The sequence below is a fragment of the Microchirus variegatus genome, assembly GCF_963457635.1.
Source record: "Microchirus variegatus genome assembly, chromosome: 1".
Classification (NCBI taxonomy): Eukaryota; Metazoa; Chordata; class Actinopteri; order Pleuronectiformes; family Soleidae; genus Microchirus; species Microchirus variegatus.
This window is the reverse complement of record NC_139802.1, coordinates 33,762,474-33,789,632: the sequence shown is the minus strand read 5'-3', so window position 1 is coordinate 33,789,632 and position 27,159 is coordinate 33,762,474. Positions and strand designations below refer to the sequence as shown.

The 27,159-nt window shown below is 39.8% G+C and overlaps 1 protein-coding gene across 2 annotated transcripts in view; it reads left to right on the top strand.

Moving 5' to 3' along the window:
- The window catches only part of filip1l (filamin A interacting protein 1-like), a gene marked incomplete at its 5' end in the record, with an annotated part of 41,107 nt that extends 21,371 nt beyond the window's left edge, over positions 1-19,736 (top strand). The window contains 2 exons of one of the 2 annotated variants that reach the window (XM_083899034.1): positions 12,150-12,220; positions 16,567-19,736. In XM_083899034.1, the coding sequence (XP_083755160.1) occupies positions 16,682-19,423 (2,742 nt within the window). In that variant the 3' untranslated portion in view covers positions 19,424-19,736. Of the gene's footprint in view, positions 1-12,149; positions 12,221-16,566 lie in introns of those variants that run through there. The other variant, XM_083899035.1, reaches the window with a different exon arrangement.
- Between the last annotated feature and the right edge of the window lie 7,423 nt (positions 19,737-27,159).

Sequence of the window (27,159 nt, the reverse complement as noted above, 5' to 3'; positions counted from 1 at the left end):
TACATCACCCAACAACCAAAGAATATTAAATGTGACGCCACCATCCATGACATCCGTTCTGTGCACTTATATTCACAAGAATAAATTATGACACGGTCTCTAAAGGATAAAAAAGGTTGCGACAACAACTACAGATGTGAGGATGACATGCCATACAAGAGGCCATGAGAAACGAACGCAGTGATGCAGCGGATGTGAGTCTGCTTTGCCTCACTTTAATTCGGAGTAGGTGACAATTTGAGGCCAGATGCCAAGTAAAGGAAGTGAGCAGACGTAAGGAAGAGCGTGTGCAGGATCACAAACCAAAACTCAGCTGGAGTCTCATCCTCTCTGAGCTTTCTGTGAGGGGATTTGGTCAGAGACACACACACACTCCATCACAGCTTTGTCTTGCTGAAGTCAATTCAACCGTCACACCCTACATCCTGAATCACCATCATTTACATTCCTCCCAAACAGAGAGTGAGGTTCGTGGCGAGTGGGAGGATCCAGGATGAGTGATCAGCTAACTGGATGTGATGGCAATGGTGAGAAAGAGGACGAAGATAAGATGAGGGAGAGACAAAGAACGAGGGGCTGGAAAAACAAGGGAGGGAAGGACGAGGACAGGAGGAGACAAAGAGTAGGAGTGATGTCGCCAATAAGCCATGTAAAGGATGTGGCTACAGTTGTTGAATGATTCATTTAGAGTCACTCAGTATGTCAACACGTCCAATGTAATAAATTCAAGTCGGACTTACATAATCAAGTCAAATTACGCCAAAAAGAAAGTGAACAAAATCTTGGAATATCAAGATTACACAAAAGTTTTTACAAATTCACATTTTTAAATAATTTTATCTCAAAGTAAGTCCACATACTACTGCTTAGTAAATGTCTGAGCCAGTGATTTGAACTTGTAGTCCAATACTGATACCATGTATCTTATTGACTCATCCATACTTAAAACAACTTATTTTTTCACATTAGATCAATCCTAAATTCTCAAAAAAGCAGAGACTTAATGCTAAATTTTAAATTAACTAAAAGATTTAAGAGTCACTATCTTGTGCCAACTCTGCCTATCTTGTGCCAACTGCCTTGGCCAACACTCAAACCATGATGATCTAAATACCAGAGCTGTGTTGGATTTTGTTGTATGTGTTACGTAATATACATCTTGTTGGCCACACTCCTCTGACCTGAACTGATTGTCCTGCAACCTTCAGTCCTGTCCCTTGATTTTCCTTTTTTTTCCCCCCGACTGATGCAGTTGTGAAATGATGACCAAATTAGGAAACCCATATCCTGTGTTTAAATATGCTGGCCAGTGTTTGTAGATAAGTCAGCGAGTGAGTAAAAGAGGCAAAACAAATCTGAGCTGGTCTTGGATACACAGCACCGATGACAGATTTTGTGAATTTCCTCTGCTGCTGTAGGTCGGCTATTTGACACAAGTTTGTTTGTCCCAGCTGTTGTTGGAAAGTGTGGGTGGTTAAACTGAAAACTTTATTAGCTCAGACCCGTTAGATGAGATGGGGTTTATGGGAAATCAAATGGAATGTAACTTTGTAATGTTCATGCGCTTGAAACATTTTCTTCCAGTGGCTGCTGGTCACAGTGTAATCATTAGATACTGTATGTTCCCTCCTCTCTTAAACACAGTCTCAGCACCAAAGTGAAGCCTTTGAAGCTTTGACTATCTTTAACTGCATAAACACAACCTTTGTTTTGGTGCAGGCTGTGCCACTGATAGGTGAGCCTGGGATGTGGTTGTTGCCCCTGGGAAGGCAAACATTAAGAGATTAGCCAGGTAGAGGCTGTGCTGTGAGCCAAGTGGTGGCCTCCTTCTACTTATTAATCTCTTTGCAAGCTGGGATTCATGGGATATCCTATAGATGTGAAAATACAGCTTTTAGAGCTCAAAAGAATAGCTGAGAGTCAAATCTATAAAGACACAGGTGGTTAAAAAAAAATGGCACGGAGCAGTTTAGGCTCTTTAACTTGAGCTCAGCTCCTTGAAATCTGATTAAAAAGCAGCTCTTGTGCTCCACCGACTTCAAATCAGTGCTAATCCATCAGGAAACCATCAAAGACTCTCTGGAGGAAGATCCACCCAGGTCACCTGACAGCTGAGCAGATGTGTGCGTGCATCCACAATACTCTTTTGTGTGCGCGCGTGTATGTGTGTGTATCGCAATTAGGGTGTGAATCCTCATTGAATCAGTGCCGTGTAGATTCTCGGCGCCATGAATCAGCGTTTGAGTAAGTTTGATTGCAGGAGTCTGGCTCTGAAGCTAAAACGGCCTAAACTTCTGTTTGCCAGCGAAAGTTCATGGATGGTAGGAAGATTCCGAATGGCGCTCAACATGCAAACAAGTAGCCGCCAGCTAAACCGGAAATATTCTGATACTCACAAGCAAAAAGAGAGCATAGCATAGCCACTCTAGCATAGCGGAGGCAGACACACTTTGTGTGGACCGCATACGCCCTACCATTTTCATAACGTGTATTCAATCTGCACAATACCCTAATAAGTATAAAGTTGTGTTCCATGTACATCGGAACACACCAAGTTCATGTTCCAGACAGAAGTTGGATAAAAACATGCATCCCGGGCTAACCATTTTTAGCGATTCCAGTCGAAATACATGGTATCACTTTCTTACTTCTTCCTAGTGCTATTAACACTAACTTGGTTAGCAGCCATCTTGGAATCTTTACTCAGGGAACGTAAGGTTGCTCCAAGTTGGAAATTTGACCATACAAGTGGAACATGGCATAAAATCTTCCTCTGATTACATTAATAAAAGTGTGAGCTGGTCAACCTTGCTGATTGTTGCCTTAAAAATATTAGTTTGATCCCATTTCTCTCAGGAAAGAGTCACATTTTCAAGTTTTTAAAAATGGGTGAAATGGCCTTTGAACCACACGTGACGACCTCTGTGTTTGCACTAGATGATACATTATGTAAAGCCAGATGGGGCCATGGCCCTCGCCCTATACTGTGCATGTAATGGCTGCTGGGTAATGTGTGGCCTCGGGGGGCTTTGAAATGTACCACATTTGTGCAAACAGTGATCGCAACATCCTCCTTAAGTGTTTGCGATTTACATCAAAGTCCACAGTGCGGGAGGGGTAATGATTATCAGCTGTACCAATTGAGAGCAGCAGACGAACGCCTCCTTTGTCAACTTTACACACAAAAACTGAGCACCTCTCTTAATTTCGCCCTCCAAGTATGATCCTGTGAGATCCTTTAGCGAGGCAATAGCTGTTGTGAGTCTGTTAATTACAGCTTGTGTGTCTGGTGCAGCCCTTCAATCTGAAACAGCATTTTTCTGAATCCTGCCCATAATCTTGTATCATTCCACGGCAGGATGACGTCTTTCATTTTGTACAAAGTACAAACTAAAGTGAGGACTACTTGTTCTTGTCACTGGAGGTAGGAGAGAAAAGCAAATGATTATTCTTTTCAGGACCTAAGACTCCCGATCAGATGTGGCATTACGATCGGTCCTGAGTGAGTTTCCAATCTTGAATGCATCCAATCACAAAATCCACTGTCAGGGGTGGTTTGAGGACACACGTGTCCAGATTACTGTGCTGCCTGAATGCAATCTGTCTTTAGGAAGGATTAGACACCACCTCATCAGCTTGGGTTATTATCTTAATATTCACAATTTTCTATATTGTATATTTATAGATTACAATTGACTGTCTTTGCTGCTGTAGAGCCATAGATTTCCCCATTGTGAGACTAATAAAGGTCTACCTTATCTAAAGAACATCATTTTGTTCTTTACTTAAATATAGGGCAGAGGATGCAAGATCCAAGAAGACACATCCAGAAAAAAAGTGAAAAAGCTGCTGTATAGGTTCCCTGAAGTTGCATGAGAATCCTTGTTATGTAACTTTGAGTAACTTATGGAGGCAGGTACAGACTCTCAGACTTAACATAAACAAATATTTACATTAGTCTGTATCCACATATTAACAACAACAGTTGACGAATCTGTAGAAGCTCCCAAAAGACATCCATGGCTTTTTTTTTTTAAGTTTCTGGGTGTGAACACAATGAGTTAATGGTTAAATAAATTATCAAATTCTTCTTTTTATGGATTCTCCATTTAGGGGTTTCCCACAGCGGATTATTCGCTTCCATCTTGCCAAAGACTTTCCGAAAAAAGGAGAAAATGAAACCAATAAAATATGTTTTAAGATCTACAAACCTCCCTCTCCTTAACTAGCAGAGGGAAGAGGTGAAAGTTCAAGGTCAAATGACCTCACTTCACTTTTCATTACACCGAGAAAAAAAAGCTTGTAAACACAACCTGTGCAAGGCACTGAAAAAAAAGAAGAAAAAAGGTGAGATCATGGCGACGATACAACAAAGAAAACAATATAATGCCAAAGTTAAAGAGCCAAAACACAAACGCACATGAATTCCACCTTTAAACAGGCAATTATGGCTATTTTGACTCCACCACATGACATCACAACAACGAAACACAAGGTCTTAAGCCAAAGAAAAGGCAGTAAAACCTGGTTTTAGCCATAAAAGGCCAGCAAATAACCACAGAAGGGTTATTAGCCGGGCAATCAGAATTATGTTCTATTTTAACAGCGAAGCCCATGCTGAGGCTGAGGCTGTGATCGGCAAGAAGACACAAGTCAGAAGGAAAGGTTGACGAGAGAAAATGGCTGTAACAGAAAGAGGAATATGACAGGAATAGAGGTAATAAGACAGAGTCAAGGGTGGATTTACAGAGAGACAGTGAGAAACGGAGAGCGTGACGAGGGAAAGGGGCATATGGGTTTGATTACAAGCCGATGATGTCATGTGCGTTTGTATGTCAGGTAATCAGGCCCGGGGGCTGTGTGTATCGCACAAGCATGTGCGTGTCAGGCAGTGTTGAGTGTGCGGGGCAAGACCAGGCCTCGTCTGTGACGGGAGAGGCGATTTGTCTCATGTGCTGCAGGAATCACAGCCAACACTATCACGCTCGGTGCACAGAGTTAGTGCGTGTGTCTCTCACTGAGTCTGGTTGCTCAGACAGTTAATCGGATGCTCAGCGCACGTGGTTTTCGCTATAGGGCAAAAGTAAACTCACCGACGGCATTGCGAATGTGTGTCAGACAGACGTGCAATCACTCTCTCTGTGCGATATCTCCTGTTTCCATCTGGTTTGGACATTAATGGTTTTACAGATTCACGCCTCATATCAGGTACCAGCCAGCGCCTGCAGACTCCGAACATGTGCGTGTGCGCCTGAGCACAGGTGCGGCTCTTCAACATGCTTGCATGACAGCTGCGCATTTTGTCAGTAGTAAGTAGGAGATATGGGTAAGCGAAATCAGGAATATTAACTATCGTTTGAAGTCTGATACAGTCAAATTTGGGTTAACGTGTTAACTACAGGTACATGTGGAAAAAAATGAAATGCAAATTCAAGAAAAGCAGGAATATGTCCAGTTTCTTTTCAAATCAAAACACATTAATGTGTGTTTCCTGTTAAAAATGAAGTGACAGGTGATATTAAATCATCGCAAATGAAGACAATGAGTAATGATATGATGTCATGACAGCACCATCTGTACCTCAAACCTCCAGCGACAACCAAGTCCACACTGGATGAGTAAGCAGTGCGTCTCTCCTGATATTGGAAGTTAACGTGATTATAGCAAGTCAACGCAAATTCCTGCTGTTGCCACAAATTGTTTTAAATGCAACACAACAACTCAAACTGCGCTTGAATGTGCAGTTGGTCTCAAATTGGATATTTGCATGCCGACTTACTCAGGAGAATATTCTGGACTGTATTTGTCATTATTTGAAAACACAGCAGCTATTTGAAAGACATTAGCATTAATGAAAACACATTTGTGTTGATAAGAGTATTAAAAACTTGAACAATATCTCTTTAAGGTACATTAAGAAGATATAAATTGAAATTGATTTGCCATTAATTGAGAGTTAACTTTAGACAATCCTGTAATTCATTGCAATTAAATATTTTGATAGCTTGACAGCAAAATAGACAGCGAAAAACAAAGTATATTTAAGCCCTCTCTGCATACACACCAATTATGACCCCAGCCTAATGATGGAACTGTGACACAATCAGGTACAGTTTTATTTTTTCACTGGCTTGAGTGACACTTACTGTGCATGTGATATTTCTGTACCTTTTCCAGTTTTTTGTTTTTTTCTTTAGGACAACTCTGTTTTTCTTTAAAATGTGTTTTGGCACAGACAGTGTGACAGCAGTCTGTTAAAATGGAAAAGGAAGTAGGGAGGGAGTAAGGGCCATGACATGCATTATACACTAGGTCCCCAGTTAGTATCAAAATGGAAACTTTGCAATTATACGGTAGGTGGGTTAACCGCGGGGCCACAGGGAAGCCCAGGGGCAGCTTTTCTTTTAACACAGAAATGAGTGGCAGCAAGAATCTGAACTCCCATTTTGAAACCTCAAGAATCACCATATGGCCGGCTTCATGTTGACATCTCGCATCATTCAGTTACCTGCAACCAGATTCATATTAGCTGACACCTCTGTCAATCACACTGGAGTCCACTTATCGTTTTCCTCTAAATGAGATCATAACTTACAAAACTGGCATCATATCCCATGAGAAAAGACCCCAAACTAGCTATTGCGACCATTAAATCCTCAGAAAAGACTTAACTGATGATATAAATCAAGTACATTTTCCATATTATATTATGCTTCCTATTTGGCCACAAGAATATCCAGTCTATGGTATGAAGATAGATACATCCTTGAAGTTGCAGTACAGTTGATAGAGTAAATGATCGCAACATCGACATTGCGCTAGTAAAGCAAGACAGCTGCACACACTGGTTGAAATATGACTGAAAAACAAAGAAAAGTTTCAAGAGTGAATTCTACTGCTCAAAAGACTTGCATGTGTCTAGTTCTGTCTCAGATCATGTCATTCATGTTGTGCCGAGAGGTTCCGATGGAATGAATGATCAATAATGCAACAGTTTTGTTACCTACCCCCCGTTTTTAATAACTCTCTGTATCTCATGTAATTTGCACAATCATGGAATTTCCGGCTGTGTTGAAATGTCAAAAAACCGAGCCTTTGAATTTTACAACTGCCTTTCCAAACTACACATAATGCTCATCCAAACCCGAATCCCAAAGCCCTTCATTTTTCTGTTTATTGTCAGCACAACAGTCATCCCGTGGAAGTTACATAATGCATCTCCATCTCCCAACTATTTGTCATTTGGCAGCGTCTTGTCACAGCAAACATGTTTGTGTGGCCTGCTCTTGTGTTTGATCCCTGACATCTGTTGTCAGTGTACAGAGCTCACGGCCTCGAAAATGTCCAGATCCCGAAATAGAAATATAATTCTGGATGACCGAATTGTTTGTTTCAAGAACAAACAGTTTGTTGCAGAGGGGGGAAGAGGACGAAAGTGCAAAAACCGAAATACATCACAGTTTAAAATTGAACCCTGTGACTTGAAAAAAGCAGATTGTGAAATACCATATTTTCAGTCGCCTGTAATCAATCCTCAACGTCACAGTTCACCAATTTATACTTTCTGCATCTTGCCTGTGTGCAATCAAAAAGGCAAAACTCAAATGCACTATAGATTTGTGATTGTCCAGAATAATCATTAGTCGGTCAGATTTCATTGGTCGTATAGTCACACTATAGTTTGCCAGTGTACGGCTGATATGCTGCTGACTAAACTACTAAGTTTATCCAATAGTACGTCAAGTAAGAAGTGTGGAAAAAGTTTGAGAAAGAGAAGGATGACCCCAAGAAGTTGACGTGCAAGCTTTGCAGGTGCTCACTTTTACAGACTTTTTAATATCATTTCTGTTGATGTGCAAGTACCTAAGTTGTGTGACAACTGATGGTCAAGGTATTCAGTTGCTCTGCCTGGCTAAATGTGCTCGTTTACATGTGTTGGAAAAGGAGTTGGGACCTGCCAAACATGCCATTTTGTGACCACACGGACCATTCACGCTGACTGTGCACGCTCCAGGTAGCACAAAACCCAACGGTCTAGCGGAGTGCCGTTGATTTGCCCTCTATCCGCAGAGGTCTGCTATGGTCTGAGTGACTGAAAAGTTATCATCCATCCATGCCATGACATAAGCAATGCAGACATGCGCAAGTGTGCCAACATTTGGCATAGGCCGCATGTTGGTGGCCCATTTTTGGTTGGGTCAAAGAAGACAACCGTGAATTTGCAGAGGTCCACTATGGGCCGAGTGAAATAACGTTGTTATCCACTGATGTCCGCGACGTAAGTATGGACCCTTTGTGGACTTACGTGAGCGCCAAGACATTTTGTGGTCTGAAACTCTTGGCAACAAACTGCCGTTACTGGAGTGGAGTGTGAACGCGGACCATCATTTTAGTATAAACAGAACCACACATTGTGCTGTGTAGCAACTACTGTATCTATGGACACAGAGTGCAGAAATTATGCAGAGGCCTTGAAATCAAGTCTAACTTTCTAATGCACACAGGAGTTGGTTTATTCCTTGTCGAACAGAGACAGAATTGAGACTCGCCAGGAAACTCAACCACGCCATTCTGGTTCCTTCACGTGACACTAACCATATGCCACTGAAAGAAAAGTCTACCCCATCACACTGTTCTGTAAATTCAATAACATGTTTAAGACTTGCAGTATTTCTCCAAACAAAGTCCAAATTGGTGTGTTTACACAGGCAACATGGAAAGTTCCTGACCAAAAACAAATGCTATCTTTGGCGTCTATCAACGACATCAGTGCCGAGTTGCCATCTTAACATTCTCACACAGCGTTATTCATTGTCATCCAAGTCTCTGTCGATTGGTCAAAAACCCTGAAAAAAAAAATTCAGTCACAACACATGTTTTCGGTTTACTTCTTTTCTAGGAATTGTGGCGTTTGTGTTAGCAGTTACATCAGAACAAACCAAATTAAATTTGTTGGTGATTTCTGTTTTACATTTCTGTACTTACATAATAAAAAAGTTGCTGGTGATTAAAATTTGACCCTGAACTCATCAGCCTGATTTCCCATAATTACTTTAATTTGTGTAATTACATCCTTTAAAGAACAGAAAGTCATACGAGTGCAGAGGGGACAAGAGGGGACTTGTCAGGTTGAACAATGAGCATTGATGGACCACTTGTGTGTATTTAATCTCCACCCTAGTTTTGGCCAATGATATATTTTTCCCCCCCATAAGAATCTTGTGTAATGACATTTGCATTAATCTACAAAATCTCTCTGCTTGGTTGGCAAAGCTCAAACATTCATAACAGTGACCTCAGTCATTGTGAAGCGATGACATAATTTATTTAACAGGCAGGAGACAGGAAGAGTCTTGCTGTTATTACTCTCTCACAGTGCTGGGATTATTTATAACACTAATGCACTGCCTGAAGCTTAGTTACAGAATACACTGTTTTGACAGACTGATATTAATATATGACTAATATGCAGTTAAATACACTCATTTTATGTCAAATATTCCACTCCCACTGGTTAAAAAAACTGTTCAGAGTTTAAACAGGTTTTTGACCAATAGGAATGTGTTTGATTGATTGACTCCCAGGTCAGGTTTATGACTGTGGGCTTTCATCAGCTTCAACTTCATTCAGTATTAGTTGGAACAAAAAACCCTAGTGAATGCACCAATTTCAAATTTTGTCTGGGTCACATTCCCGGGTCATTTCTGGCGCAAAGCTAATACGTGCAGTCATCTTCCGTCCATAGCTGTTAATCATGAATGATGGTCACAGCGAGCAAAAGAAGATGGAGCAATGGGAACCCACAATCAACAGATTATGTGGTTAAGTCTTGGTAAATCGTGGACTCAGACTAGATTTACCTAACGTTAGTCTGCACAGCAACATTAACAAAGCAATTATTTACATTACATTGCCCATTGCTAGCGGTAACTTTATGATAACGCAACAACTGAACCTTCCAGTGACAACAACGCTATCTTTAGCCGGTAGACTCCAGATATGAATGTTTGTCACAAAGCCAGATTGCGTCCATTTGTTTTCCCTCCAGGTTCATGTAAACCTTCAGTGACTCTCTGGAGTAAGATGAAGGGAAGTTAATCAGGAAGTTGAAGATGTCAGGATACTGCATGTCTGGAATAATGTCCTCTCCCGCTGTTTCTAAACTTGTTAAAAGCTGCAGGCATTATAAGAATCAGATATATTTAGATATATTGGTTGATGGATTTAAAGTGCAGTGAACTCTGACTGGTTGAATCCAGCACTGGTCCAATTCATTTTGAAGCATCTTGGGCTGCAATGATGGTAGTTCATAGAAACTATATCACAGTCCTATTGTTTTGAAATGCAACCGTTTGTTGGGAACAATGCAATGAGACTGACAGCGTGCTGAAATGTCTCTACAAAAAGTGATTTGCTAATGGGAGAGACACAATGCTAGGTCTTATCAGAGGCCGGATAAGTCACTTGCTACAGCCAGAGAACTCCGTGAGTTATAAGGTGTGAGTGAGCTGATAATGAAAGTAAAGATTGAGGCATTGTGAAGTGAACAATAAGCCACTGATAAAGACAAATGTGCGCTGGCCTAAACTGGGATTACACTCCTGCATGAAATCCAGTGTTTTGTTTGCAGAGCCATTAGCTTGACGCCACTTTTACACCCACCATTGGGATGTTTAATTACCCAACACTCTCCTCACATACACTCACAATGTTTGCTCTTGCGTGCAAGGCATGTAGCATATAGCATGCATGTTCACTAATGATATAATTGTTCATATTTCAGGAAATTTATATTTTCTTTCTTGCATAATTACTTAAATTGATACCACTCTCATGTACGTCTGTAGCTTAGCTTAGCATAAAGGCTGGAAACAGCTTGCTCGGACAAAGGTAACAAAAAACAACGAATGAAAATAATAATTTCATACTCTAACAGTATTTTAATGGTCCACTCTGCATGTTGAGTAGATTCAAAATATAATTTTCATTATTATTTTATTAGCTTATCAGTGTCAGATAATTTTACTATTGAAACATTTTTGATGCTGTAATTATAGATTATAATTTATCAGTTTAATGCGAAGTAAAATGAGTTTACTTTACATGATTCAACTTGTTTTGTGACAAAAAAAACTGTTTCTATAAAGATAAAAATAAACAGCACACATTTTTACAGTCTGTCTAAAAAAAAAAAAAACCCTAAAGTGCTTAGTCATCTAAGCACTTTAGGGTTTTTGAACTGTACCGTATTTTACATTTTATAGGGCAGATATTGCATCGACTCATCCCTTGTATGCTATTGATTTGTATGCACTTATAATGCTCAAAAAAAACAATGAAGAAATTAGATGGCCCTTGCCAGTAGTATAAGGCTTATTGTAAGGCTACAAAAAACAAACTATCTGCTATCTATAAAGCGATTATACACTTATACACCCGTAAAGATTTCATACATTTAAGTAGTTCTAGGAGCATTCGTTTTACCTCAGTGAAAGAACACATTGGCACAATGTGCTGGCATTATTTCCTGAAATTACACAGACACAGCAGCGAGGACCTATTGACGCTTTGATTTCAACTGATTTCAATCAGCAGCAATGCTGCAATTTACGTTGGAAATCTCAGTGGATGTCTTAGGTGTGGGCTGTAAATATACATTTCACATGTCAGAGGTACATGTCACATTAAAAATCCTCATCCAACAACTTATTAACTTTGCAAGCTGGATTTTTTTCTTCCTTCCCTCCCTTCCCGCTTGCCTCAATAAGTGACTTAAGTTGACAAGAGCCAGAGGGAAACACTGTAACCCGAACTCCTCGTCTCTCTTCACCTACTTCCCTGCCTCCGGAGCAGAGCAGACAGAGCAGCCAGATATTTCACACATTACATACATCAACAGAAACCCTTTCCCCTCATCCCTGCCACATCCTTTAGTTAAACGGCACCTCGCTCACACATGAACGCGGCAGCTTTTTCGCGAGCAAGCACACCCCCTTCTTGCAAGCCTCTGCAATGCAAAACGCCATATAAGGACATGTTGATGATGTAATGGTCCATAGGCAGGGAGCACATCCCTTATTGTTTGGTCTGAGTGTAGGAATGCCCACATTACAGCTACTCAGAGAGTGAGACACATGCAGAGGGAAGAGTTGAGGGTCGGGTGTTGTACAGGAGGATAATGAGCGTATGGCAGTGAAGCTGGGAAAAGCCTTTGGCACAGGTAGGCACAATCAACATGACTGCAAAAGTGTTTAAAAGTGAACTTTTAACAAAAGCTTTATTGCTCTTTTGACTGCGGAGGAAACATCTTCTCACAGAGTGTTTTAATTACTTCAATCATTTCTGTGCATGTACTTTAAATTACACTAAAAAAAAGGCTGACACACAAATGTTGCTAAATGAATGAAGTTTATTCAAACTAATGTAAGTTGTCATATAACATGAACTTAACTTAAGTTTGTCAACTATCTTTTTTTATTTTTCTGCGTATACTTTTGAAATGTGAGATGTTAACCATTATGTTAAGGACTGAAAAGGAAGTTGCACATGTGTTTAAATGGATTAATATTCAGTTTGGACTGGAACACATCAGATTACGTTATACTCAGATCCATGAGGAAATAAACATGGAAAGTTGGAACTGAAATTAATCTAATCCATTTAAACGGTGACGATAAGATTTAAAAATCTGGATCGCAGGCGGAACGAGGTGGTGAGCTCATGTTATATCACTGTCTGGGAATTCATCCAGATGGCATGATACACATCGCAATGACCTTGTATCGCATAGTAATTAATTACATAAATATTATTGTCACTGCTTGCGTTTGGGTCTTATCAAGGACAGTGTACAAAAAATATGAATGGCAGTAAGATGAACCAGATGAAGCTACGAGCTAATTTCCATCACAGGCAGGTGAACATTCACAATAAGATACACAGTATACACACACACATATGCATCCACAATAGTGGAATAAGTGTCAAAATAATGCTGGTAATTTAAAATCCATAATTAAATAACAAAATTCGGAGTCATGTCAGCATTTCAGCAAATCTCTTGGAAGCACAGCACTCCATTAGTCTCACTGTCTCTGCCAGGAAGTTAATAAATATCAAAGCTACATATTATATACTTGTAGACTGCACTCTCGGGGCATATCACTTTAACCTGTATGGACTTTATATAGTCCATGTAATACATTAAGCAGTGTTCTCCCCTCATTCCATGTCACACAGGGGGCCATTCAGTCCACAAGCACAATCTCCTTGTTAAAAAAACGGGTCCGTACATATATGAGTCAATCACTTGACATACAGAACATGTAGCGGAGCTTTGAGAAGCAGGTGAGCCACAGTTTCCCTGCTTAAAGCTGTGATGTTAACGCTGTGTCTAGTCATAGCTCCCACTTAAGCGTGTTTACATTTGGAGGATACAAAAAAAAAGAAGTTTTCCACAAAAGAGTAACAAGCCACGGTTGGTGGTCATGCATGAGTGGGGAAAGGAGACAGAAAGCGGTGCTGGTTGTGGAGGCAGAGTGGGTGGTAGGGAGCCAATAGTGTGAATATATATCTATATATTGATATATATAGATATATATATATACATATATATTTATCTCAGCATTAAAGGGTTTCTCTGTAATGAGATCAAACGCGATGGAGATGGAAATATGGACAAATGCTGGATAGATCAGCTGTGTCATCGGTGCACGTCCTCAATGCAAATGACAGCCGCTTCTGCTGACTTGTATTGGAGCTGCAATTCACCGAATTTTCACCAAAACTTCACTCTGGCTATTATTCCCATGTTTATTTAACGCAAAGTGTCTCAGATGTGGCCAAATGACTTCATGTCATGTGTTGCTTCGATGTGAAAAAAAACAAAATACAGATCAGGACCAACATTTAGTCCAATAAATTAATCACAAGAAGTGAGTTTACTGGTGTGAAATAAGCGGGGGGAATTCTAAGCATTTACAAGATGTTTCCTCTCAAAGGACATCGCCTTTATGGGAGAGTCCTTGCATCCATGTTAAAATCCTGCTCATTTTAAAAGGCATGATGGGAAATGTTTCCAGTCCTACTGGGACACACAAAGTACATTTCTTTCTTTTTTTCGACTCTGGCTGATGAGATCACTAGAAAAACAGAGGGGACTGAGATAAGAGATTGAATAAACAGTGATTAAAGGCAGGAGGCGAGTTTTTGGAAGAGTTTCACTCAACGTTTCTGCCTCGTCCTTCAAAGTAAAATACTTTTTTTTAACACAAGTCCTGGCCACAAGGCCAACACTTCTAATGGACAAGGTCACAGCTTTTATGTAAACGACAAGATTATCTATCACTCGGTTAACGCATTTTTTTTGGATTAAAGAATGACATTTTAGCCTTAAAACACCTACAAATGATGAGATTCCAGTCCTGTTAGCATGGAGAATGTAAAAAAAACAAAAAAACATCGATGACATAATGTAATAAGAAGCATGTAAGAAGTATTTTAATATGAATAAATTATGACCTTCAACAGGAAGTCGGACCACAGAAGTATATCAACTATAATTGAACTATTTTGTTCATTTAAATAAATGGAACAGTTGTTTCTCTGCCTATATATAATATTTTTTTAAATTAATTTATGTTCAAATAAATAAATAATAAAACTTGGTAGCTGCATTTAAAACAATACATGGCAATCTTTCTCTTTTTTTTATATTCAGAATCTGCAATGTAATTATAGAAAATTAGAAAAAAAAGTATTGTACTTTAGTACAGCACTAGAAACGCAAAACAATATCATGTAACATGGACGCGCACAGAAAAACGAACCCCTCCAAATCCACCCAAACCACACTAATAATTGGACTCTTCATTGTCATACATGTCCTTCTTAATATTTTATTGTGTGTCATATGGTCTGGATTCATGTGCAACACATGGATGTAGTTACACGTGCAAACCCCACCACCCCCGCCTACTCCCACCCTTTTAGCAGCTACTGAAGAAAGAAATGACATATACACTCACTGCTGAGAAGTGACCCACCCTACCACAGCTTACATCATGGCCCACAACCCCGGTGTACATGTGGAGTTCCTGAGAGAGAGTGTGTGTGTGGAGTTCAGTATAAATTCTGCGGGTCTGTAATTGCCTTTAGAAGCAGGGGGAATTCCTTTAAATGTATAAGGAAAAAAATCAGGAGGGTAGGTGGTGGTGGTGGTTTTGGTAAGGGGGAGAAGGGCAGCTTGTCGAGGAGGAACCCCTTCATTAAAGGATTGTACCATGCCAGTGCAGGGCCATCTGTGTGGAAATGCCTGGCAGTAACACACACATACACAGTGCAGTCATAACATGGCCTCTCCTGGGGCCGTAGACACTTTGTCCTGGTGATTTATGCATGGATCAGACGCACTGACCCTGGCAGCATACTGTACTTAAAGCTCTGTAACTATACCACCTGTGGGTTAACCAATAAATATGATAGGCTGTCAAATGGGTTTCTGAAAAGACTTCCATTGGTTCTGGTGACAGTGCAGCTCAAACCCAGTTTATGAATAATGTAAATTGCCTGTTTTATTCATGAGAACAACTGGTACATGTTTGATGAAAGATTGCACAAATAACTCAAGATAGGTGTTGAGAACTGATATTAAACTGGTACTGGTTTTGTCAGTGATCAGTAGCAAAGTATTGTGTTTAACTTCGCTCAATGCAGTGAAAAGGCAGCAACTTGTAAGATGAAGAAAGGGAACTGCAGCATCCTTGAATTGAGCTAATGCTATTAAAATGAAATGTGTCGCTAGTTTAGAACTTAGAGTGACCAAAATAGTAGTGTAGTATCAATAAGAGTATCAGTATCGGTGAGCAGTGAAGGTATCAGTATCGATAAAAACCTTACAATACCCATTTGGACCTCATCAAATTAGTCAGAAATCTGCAGATTAGTATTTTCTGAGGTCAACATCAACTTTTGGCTACGTGTCAGTCTTTTCTCCAAATTTCTCAGAGGACTGAACAGGTCTCACCCGAGAATACTGTGGAAACTTTTAGAAATTCACTGACTGTTAAACTCAAGGCTGAATATTTACAGCAGTGACTCAGGTTTCCAAACCATATGAGAATTAGTTGGCGACAAAAAAAAAAAAAAAAAAAAAAAAGAATGAACGAGAGGTATTTTAGGCGATTAACCCGAGAGAGTAAAAGTAATGGAATTTTATGATGTGTTAAAATTTCCATGACATAAAACCTTTAGTTCTATTCAGATATGCTGGGGAAATAACAGTGTTTATGACGTGCCATTGATTGGAGTTGACCCAATGAGGAATGACAGTGGGGGTGTAGATTCTCCCAAGCACTGTTTTTTTAATAAGCCAGAAAGAAAGAAAGGAATTTGAAGTTTCACAATCATTTAATTTACTTGGAAACTGCTCAGCAAGATAATAAAAATGATTAAATGTAATGTCCATGAGTATTAATAAAGAACAAGAGCACCTGCAGTGGGAAAGATTATGTCACCAAAAGAAAATCTAGCCTATCTTGCTCATTTTCCTTGTTTTTTTTTTTACAGATTGAAGCTGTTAATTGACCAGGAAAAGGCATACCAAGAGCGGAAAGAGGAAGAAAACAATAAAAAGGTCACAAGCCTGAAGGAGGAGCTGACAAAACTCAAGTCTTTTGCGTTGATGGTTGTGGATGAACAGCAGCGTCTCACTGAGCAGCTGAGTCAACAAACAGCTAAGGTCAAAGAACTGAGTGCCAGTGCTTCACAAGCTCAGGAAGAGCTGAGCGCAGCTAATGCCCGTCTGCAGGAAGAGGAGCAAAAGGTTGTTCGCTTGGAGTCTGACTTACATGACCAAGCTTGTCGATATCATCTGGAAAAAGAGACCATGACTGCCAAATTGACCAGCGAGGATGCCCAAAGCAGGCAGCTGCGCCAAAAACTGTCAACCCTCAGCAGGCAGCTTGATGAGCTGGAGGAGACCAACAAGACCCTGCGCAGAGCAGAAGAAGAACTGCAGGAGCTCAGGGACAAAATTAGCCGTGGTGAGTGTGGAAACTCCAGCCTCATGTCTGAGCTTGAAGAATTGCGCAAAAGGGTACTTGAAATGGAGGGAAAGGACGAAGAGTTGATTAGAATGGAGGACCACTGCAGGGACCTCAACAAGAAACTGGAGAAGGAGGCAAACCAAAGCCATAGCCTGAAGGCTGAAGTTGATAAACTAAACCACAGAATTATGGACTTAGAAAAGTTAGAGGATGCATTCACCAAAAGCAAACAAGAATGCAGCTCGCTCAAAACTAACTTGGAGAAAGAGAGGACAGTGTCAAAGGTTCTTACCAATGAGCTGGAAGTCTTAAAGGTCAGGGTCAAAGAACTAGAGGCAGCTGAATCCCAACTGGGAAAGACAGAGATGATGTTGAAGGAGGATTTAACCAAGTTGAAGACTCTGACAGTCATACTGGTGGATGAAAGGAAGGCAATGGCAGAAAAGCTAAAGCACATGGAGAACAAGGTCCAGAATAGCACTGGCAAACTTCAGGCTGAACAGGACAAAGTGACATCGGTCACAGAGAAGCTCATTGAGGAGAGCAAGAAAGCACTGCGGTCAAAGGCAGAGCTGGAGGAAAAAATGTGCAGTGCAACAAAGGAAAGGGATGACTTGAAGACCCAGCTGAAGGCTGAGGATGAGAAGAGCAAAGACTTAGAGTCAAAGATCAATATGATGAAGAAAAGGCTGCAGTCACTAGAGAACATAGAAAGAGAATATCTGAGGAGCAAAGCCAAAGAGGAGCACATCAAAACGACTAGTGCTAACCGCTTCCAACAAGAGGACAACAAGGTTAAGGATTTGACACAGGAGGTTGAACGCCTCAGACGCAAGTTAAAGGACATGAAGGTGGTAGAAGGTGATTTGTCAAAAACAGAAGACTTTGAATCACTGGAGAAGAGATTCACCAATGAACAAGAGAAAGCGAAAACATTGATGCAGGAGCTGGAAGTGTCCAGAAAAGAACTTTCCAAGTATCAACTGGCTGAAAAGAAAGAGTGCAACCAAGAGCATGTCCTTTACAAGCGCTTGAAGGATGAGGAAGCAAAGTCGAGTCATTTGACCCGAGAGGTTGCAGCACTGAAAGAGAAGATTCACGAATACATGGGGACAGAGGACTCGATGTGCCACATGAAGACCGATCACTCGACACTGCAAAGAAAACTGACCCAGCAGGAGGTCAGAAACAAAGAACTGGCCAGAGAAATGGAGACACTCACACGAGAGCTTGAAAGATACAGACGATTTAGCAAAAGTCTTCGTCCTGGCATGAACGGAAGGCGCTTTTCAGACCTTCATGTCTCCACCAAGGAAGTTCAGACAGAGCCACTTGACTTCATGTCTCCTAGTTGCACAACAGTGGCACCGCTGGAATGCGCCGTGGTGAATGGCAAGCTGTACGACGACAGTAAGCCTGAAGATAATGTGCACTACAGCAATGAGCTTCAGCTTTCCAAATGCAGCCCCACGATCATTAACAATGTAAATAACTTGAACAACAACATGAGGAGAGCACGAGTCCCATTCCTTAAAAACAGAGACACCCCGCATCAGGTGAATGGCAAAATGCAGCCACAGCAAAACGGCAATCACGTCCAGCCGCGAGATGTAGTGTTAACCCACAGTCCTGGTCAGCCGCTGCATATTAAAGTGACTCCTGACCATGGACACAACACAGCAACACTAGAGATCACCAGCCCGACCACAGAAAACGCCCAGTCATTCACCAGCACTGCTGTCATACCCACAAGTGGAGGTCCACCCAAACAGAGAATTACCATTATCCAGAATGCTTCCATATCCCCAACGACAAAATCCATTTCTCCCACAACAAAATCCAAAGGTTCCCCTGTGTCCGACGAGCTCTGTTCACCAGACAGAGCCCTCTCACCTTTCACCATGACTACCTACTCCAGAGCAATGACCCCAGACTCTTGTGGCTCTCTCACACCAGACAGAGCCATGTCACCGATTCAAATCGTATCCGTCACAACAGGCACGCCTGACCGCTCCCTCAGCACGGAGCCAGTGGAAGTCGTAGGAGGGCACGCGGTGTTCCGCGTGACCCCAGAGAGGCAGAGCAACTGGCAGGTCCAGCGGTCCAACAGCTCGGGACCAAACGTCATCACCACGGAGGACAACAAAATCCACATTCACTTAGGCAGCCCCTTCATTCAGAGCATCAGCACCCCGACACAAACGCTGAGTCCATGCCACACGCCCGCACTCCAAGAGCAAAGGACTCAGGTGATTGCGAATTGCAGCACAGCTACTGCCAAAGGCAACAGCAAAATCACAAGTAGCATCATGATTAAGCCCACCCCCACCCCACTCCAAAGGCCAACACAAATTACAGTAAGTAATGCCTACGACTGACCTGATAATCCCTGAATCCATCCATCCCATCCCACATGACATCCAATACAAGCTTAGACCCTGAAACCCAAACTCTAAACCCTAATACATTTGTCTGTTTTCCCTCGATTCAGGAGTTGAATGTTGTCATTTTTTATTTCGGTTGATTTGCTTGGTTTTTGTGTGATTACGTTCAAACAATTGTTTGCTTGCATGAGAAAAGAAAAAGCCAAATGAACACACTTTATCTGACTCAAACACCAGGTTCTAACTTATGTGCACTTACTGTATTGTACTCAATGGCAAACCTGCCATATAGTCAGACTTTTCACACTGATGTATCATACCAGTTTTTATACTTAATATTACACATAGAGCGTTACGATTTATGTTGTTTGACTTCCTGAGAATTAAAGTGTGTAAAAAGAAGTATTTTTGTTTTAGTCTGTCATCCATGCTTGCCAATTTCATTTATTCACTAAATTCAGCATGTTTTGATTGTGTTAAATTAAAGAAATAATCTGAGGAAAATGCAATTAGATTGAAATCATTTGTTTGACTTGATTTTTTTATTTTATTTTTTGGTGCATGCACAGTGACTTTTTAACACTTGAGATTTGAATCCATTGTATTACAACAAATCTGAATTTCCTCAGATTTCTAACATTGAAAACTGTCAAAACACTTTGTTAGATCTAATTAAATAATACCAAAGTGGAAGATTTGTCTGAAAAACATTTGTTGACCAGATTACAAGAGAGGAAAAACAAAACTTATGGGATTCTGACACATCATTCTCTTGCTTGAGTTACAATCATGGATGTCATAGTTTCTTCCCACATCCGGAGCACAGAAACCTAGAGAATGAAAACCAGCTTCATGTGAACTTCAGATTTGTGTTTAATGATACAGTGGGAACTCAACTTAAAACATTTAAACCTTCGACATTTACTGTATAATATCGATGTTGGTTGTTAAAAAGATGAAATAATTTGACTTTCATATTTTAGTGAAACATAGCTATTAATCAAACCCCCCATGCCTTATCAGAGTAAGGAAGGAAATATTCAGTCAACCAGTGCTTTTTTTCTCCCTTTCTTATTATTGTGTTTTTGGTACGAATGGCTCACGACTACTCATTGACATCTAACGCACATTCTGAGAGATGAAAAAACAACAATTCCCATGATCCCGCAGTGCTTCCCAATGGCATCAAACTGGGTCATTTGCTATTGCTTGATTGAAAGTGGCAGGAATTAAATACTGTGTTTTTAACGCCACAGTTTTGTACACCATGTTTATATGAACATTTATTTTATTTTTATTGATTATTGTAAAATGGCTGTCTGTCCAAGTCGTGCTCTATACCTAAATGTCCAAGACAGTCCACAACAACAGTGGTTATTATTAATACTTGTAGTTAATCTTGATAATCATGGCCAGGTTAATTACACTTTCCTTTGAGAAACCAGGGAAATTCTCCCTAAAATTCACCCTGTAGATTAATCTGAAATGGACTATTTATGAAAAGCTGTATCCCAGAAACACGACAACGTCATCTCGGTCACCTTTTAGCAGCAAAGTCTCACTCAGCCCTCGATTCACTTGCTGTAACCGAAAACGTCTGTTTTATTTTTCTTCCTCCCGTGAATAATGTCCTTTGAAATCAATCACCACCACGACGTATGAATGTTCCTCGGTGCATAAACATCCCTCGCTGTGTGTTTTTTTGTTTTTTTTTAAGCATACGAATCTGTGTGGAGGGTCAGGACAAGTTGATGGGAGACTCATTTTATGGATGAGGGGATAGTATATATTCTCCAAACAGGCAACAGCTCCTTATAGGCACACATTTAAAAACAAACAAAAAAAAACTATAAATATATTAAAAATGGGTATAGTATCTACTTTGCATACAAATATGCAAACAATTACAGCTTTGAAACTGGAGCTTATTGATGAACTAAGTTTATGTTTACAGACGCTGGAAACAGAACTTGTTCTCGCTGGTAGAGCTGTTATTCCTTTCTTTAGTCATGCAAGCAATGTTATCGCCTCCATCCTCAGGTAAATTGGCTTTAGTGGCAACACAAAAACACAAAATGTTGGCTAACAAATACATTTTCCAGGAACAGGAGCCACATTTGAATGAAAAATAAAAAGCCAAAACTTCAACTCAACCAGGTGCTTCCTTAATAATTCCTCCTTTAAATTCCTACATTTTCAAAACATTATTAAAAAAATGTAATTTGTTGTCATGTTTCCTTCTTTAAATAACAACCAGACAGGCTATCTTGCAGTGGACAGAACTGAGAGCAAATAACTGTTCCCACAGGTCAAAAGGTTACAGTTAGGGTTTAAGAGGCCAGAGTAAAAAATCCCCCACAAAATAGTCACAACTGCCTATGGCAGCACATTTTATTGTGAGAGAGGCTTTAGATAGAGAAAGACAACTGTTGCAGGAAAAGTGGCAAACCCAAACACACACACACACACACACACACACACACACACACAGAGCCCAGTGTGACAACGAGGAGATGATTAAATCAAGCATTAAATTGAATGAGTGGGAAGGAGCACAGCTGGAGAAACCGGATCCAAATCAGTCTGGGTGTGATAAAGTGATGCAGCGGCTAAACAAGATGCTATTCATTAAATTGCCACTTTAAAAAAAAAAAAAAAAAGCATCCAGCAGCTGGGATCTCCGTCTGTGACCTCAATTACCCTGCACACCCCTCCTCCCTGCCACGGACTCACTCACTTTCAACTTTGTCGATTCGTGCACACATGGGGGAACGTGCGTCCATGCCAGACTGATAAAATAAGAATCAAGTGACACACATTTGATGCTCCATAGGGCCTTTTTGACTGAAGAAGCCATACAGTTAAGTAAAACATCAGAACAACAGCAAACATGCTGGAGTGATTTGAAACAAGCTGCTACTGATGTAAATCCAAAAAAAAAGGGAAAGAAAGTCCAACAATCAAACAACGACATGGCAGATAGACAAAGTGTGAGGGCAGATTTCCTTGTTTTAGTGGATAATTGTAAAGGAATTTGCTCACCTTGACCGACAGGCGAGAGAATGAACTGTGGCATGAGGGGGACGGGAGACGGGGGGGGACGGGTCATTCTCCAAACAAAAGGCTTCAAACTGTGTGCAAGTGTGTAGACACACTGTGAAACACAGCCTCTCTCCCTCAGCACCAAAACAAACCCCTTGTTTGGTTGCTACGGCGACAGCCCCGCCACTTTTTCTTCTTTTTTTTTTTATAACAGAGGAAGTACTTAGTTGAACTCCTGCTGCAGCGCTGATATAAGAGAGAACAAAGCCGCACATTAAAGTCTCTTTCCATGTAAAAATCAACAACACTCCCGATGTATGACGCGCTGCCCGGACACATTTTCTGGCCCATTAGCGCTGCTGAGGCACATTCTCTATACTTACTCTGAATTCTTAATACCCAGGATGGATATTTAAGGATAGAGTTCACAGTGGAATTTGGTTAATTCTCAAAACCTCTGCATGCCAGAGTGCTTCTCTGAAGTCAGAGTGAGGGGGTTTGATTTTTTTTTTGTACGTGGGAATAAAGTCAGTATTATGATGAAACAACATGGAAATACTGGTATATTTTCACTTTGTAGCTGCAAACGAGACACATTTGGATCAGGACTGAGGCATACTCAGTTTAAAAGGTAGATTGGCAATATTTATAAGCAAAGTTGCATCTTTCGTTGGAGAAAATAGGTGGCTGCAAGTCATCAACACTCAAAACATGTTTAGCTTGTTCAGTGAGGCCAATTGTAAAATCTCTGAGGTGATGAAAGACAACACACTGGACCTTTAAGTAGTGACCATAAGGCCCACTATCACTTTGATGCACTAGCTCTATCACAGGCTTTTTCTTCAATGTCTGCACATTAACATCCTTCTCACTTCACTCGCAAGTGGACATTGACGTTCACAGAGCTTGGAGTCTTTATTGGGCCATTCCTAATTTAAAACTTAATTTAACTTAACTCCAAACTATTTCCAAAAAGGATTTTTTTTTTTTTCTGATTTAAGAACTTTTCATGACTGTGGGAATCCTGGGAATATACACAACATCAACTGTACCTGAGTTAGGTTTATACTGCAAATTCTATTTTTTTCTGGCACTTTAAATGTCCCTTTCAAAGTTTTTCAGCACTTTGCAGCTTTGGTAATACTCAAAATTATTGTTTCACTTGCCAATTAAAACACAGTATAATGCCATAAGCAAACAAATTAGTTTTCTGTAATAAGAGATTGATTAAAAATATATATATATATATATATATATATATATTACATTTATATATTATGGAAAATTGAAAGTTTTGTAGTAGTTGTAGTAGTAACACTTATTTTAAATTGATCTAATAAACCAAATGATTTTGAATGAACATCTTACTTTGTCAGTAGAATATGACAGAATTTAATCTTTCTGGTATCTGGTATTTGAAAATTGCACGAGGCCATATTATTATTACAATAAAATGTAAATTCATTGTTCAGCTTTGTGTGAAAGAATATAGTGACAATCTCAAGCATTATCAAGCACTTTAACTAAAAAAAGAAAAACACTTTTCAAGGATTTCAGTATAAGAGAATCTCGATTGAAAAAATAATGTGCAATTGGTCACTTTGAAAACCACGACTCTTGTCATGGACATAGAGATTTTAAATATTATTGAAATGGCTGAATTTGTGATTTATCATTAACATGCATCAGGGGGAGAAAAAATTGCATTTTCTTCATAGAACATCCAACAGACCAAAATGGTTCAACACAAAGTGCTTTGGCCATTTGCTAACGGACACGTCACATATATAAATCCGTGTTTTGCGCTCAGCGCCGCGCGTGCTGCAAATGACCGAGCAGCGGACGAGCAGAGGTTTCCTCCTGACTGTGGAAACATCTTATCACGGTTACTGTAAACAGGAAATGGTTTCTGCACCGATCCAAAAAAAAAAAAAAAAAGAAAAAAGAATATGATGATGCGCCTCAGTGTCCTGGCACACGGCTGCACACGTAAACACGGTGATTAAAACCTGATTGCACAGTAAGCGGAGCAGTGAGTTGTTTAAAGAATCCCAGAAATGCTGTGTCATCCATCATTATCCCCCCCCCCCCTTTTTTTTTTTCTTGTTTGCAGGTCATGCCACATAAACAGCCAAACACTAGTTTCTAGGAAACAGTAACACTATTATTGATATTAATATTAGAATAAACTGAGATTCAACAACCTATAAAGTTTTTTTTAATCACCTGGGTGATTATTTTCTTCTCTGACTGCTCTTCACACGTCATTATTTAATCCAACTGGCTATAAAATATTAGAAAACTGTCAATAATTTATTAATCATCAGAATAAATTTCAATAAATTTGCATTTCTTCGATTATTTGCTGTAGCTACAGTTGATTTGGTCTTGGTGTTTACTGGACAAATGTATGTAAAAGCAGAAAATAATGTACTGTATAGCATTATGCCAAGCACTGTCACTGCACTATGCAACATTCTTATATGGATATATCAGCAAAGCTGATGAAACATCAGTATTATGCTGTGAAATTACACAAGAAACAGATATAAATATATAGATATGGCTAATTATTGTCAATTATTATTATTTTTTTCAAGTTGTGTGTTATTTTAGGGGAAAAAGTCAAAGTACAGCAGCAGTCGTGCTCCTTGACGGTTCAAATTTTATAGTCTGATATCATCTAGTGGTTATAATCTGTATTGCACTGCAAATCTCAGCCACTCAGCCAGTGAGGATCAGGTCCAAAAATCATAATTTCAAATGTACTTTGTGTGCACACAGCTACAGTATAGGGATGAAAAATCATATAGTCTATAATATATAATAATAGTCTAGTCTATAATCTAATCTAATCACAATAGATGTTTGAGGAATCACAATTACATATTTCACCCGAAACCTGGATACAAGCCTCTCCTTCCAGTCCCCCTCTTCATCACTTCCTCATTGCCATCTCTGTTATATTTCACAAACATAATGTAAATGAACAGCACCTTATCTATTTTAAATTTATTTTATCCCCCACAGACACCTCCAGAAGTTTTCCGACGAGCAGGACCCACGAGAATCCCCAAACCCAAGAGCTACGGCTCACAGAAAGGGACAAACGCTGCGTCGGGAAACCCAGGAGCGCAGAGCAAGAGTCAGTCGCACAACAACCCCAATCTAGTCAACCGCAAACTGTGACATTGAATGAATTTTCTGGGTTATAAATAGCTCAGACAAAATACGAAAAAAAGTTTTGTAATTGTTTTGCATAAGTAATTGCTTTTTTTTAATTAAGGAGCTGTTCCTTCTCCCTCACCTGTGGCGCTCTGTCAATTATGTCAATGTCAAGGTGAACGCAAAACACAAATTGAAGAAAATGCAGTTTTGGAGAATAGCTTTAAATGTGACTCCATTAAATAAATGAGATTATTTACAGTCGCAGCTGTGTGTAGCATTTGTGTTCACCTCTGTTGTAAGATACAGTTATTGAAGCGGTTCTTTCAGCTCAACTACTCGAGTGGCAATACTGTACATAAATGTATCGCTGATATGATGTAATGCAGCTCGTTGATTATAGTAATAACGTTTTAAAATGTGACATTTGTGTTATTTTTTGGTTATCAATAAATACTTTTTATACTTCCAACAAGAGTAATGTCTCTGACCTGAGTATATCCACTGTAGTTAATACAAATTATATACATATAAATGTTTTTTTTCTTTTTCTTTAATGTGTCTTAGCTGTTTGTAAACCACACACTCTTCCATGCCTAGTCCATAGTCCAAGTCCATAGAGAAAAATCGTTTTTTAACTTAAAAATGAGTAAAATCTGCTGTACTTTGTACACACACAACAGAGACGGAACAAAAACTTATTTGTGTCCACTGCCATAGAAGCATCAATTTACTACATAAAACCAGTGCTATTTAAAGCCAGATTATAACTTGTTTCCAGTCCAAGAAATAATGACTGGATTATAATCGTTAGTAATATAAACTGGACACATTGTTCCCAATAAAGGAATTTTCTCTATTCTACTAGTTTATGATCTGTATTACATAGTTAAAGGCGCATTATGTAATAAATCTAAAGCAACTGGCCATAAAATCCTCCTAATATTTCACAGTCTCAGGAATAATATTCATATAACAAACTGAACTCAACAACAACAACAACAACAGTACAGCCAAAATATTTGAATAAAAAAAATTATTTGCGGACCGCAAATCATGTTTATGTTTTGAAATCATGTTTTGGCATGTGGCGCCACCTACCGCCATCTACCAATCATTGCAGTCTATATAGTCTCAGCTGCCGAGCAACCACGGGTTGCCAGTTACGTCTGAGCCACAGTGGCGGAGAAAACGAAACCAAAAAGAGCTCTGTGTTTTGAATTTGAGTGCAGTAACCGTTATTGGCCACATTCTTACATATGGCACCTTTAACACTGTTGTTACCTTTAACTTCAAATGATATGTGGTGCATTTAGCTTATTGTTATATAAAGCTTAAATTTGCCAATAAATATGTTCAAATTCAGCTAAATGTAACATACTGTTTATGTAATACTGTTTTCTAATTACTTTTAAATATCCCAAAAATAGGTTATCATAAGGATTAACTGTAATCTGTCATGTAATCAGTGGCATGGGTGCAATGCCCTGTGTTCATACCTCGTGTGTGTTGCCCACATCTCG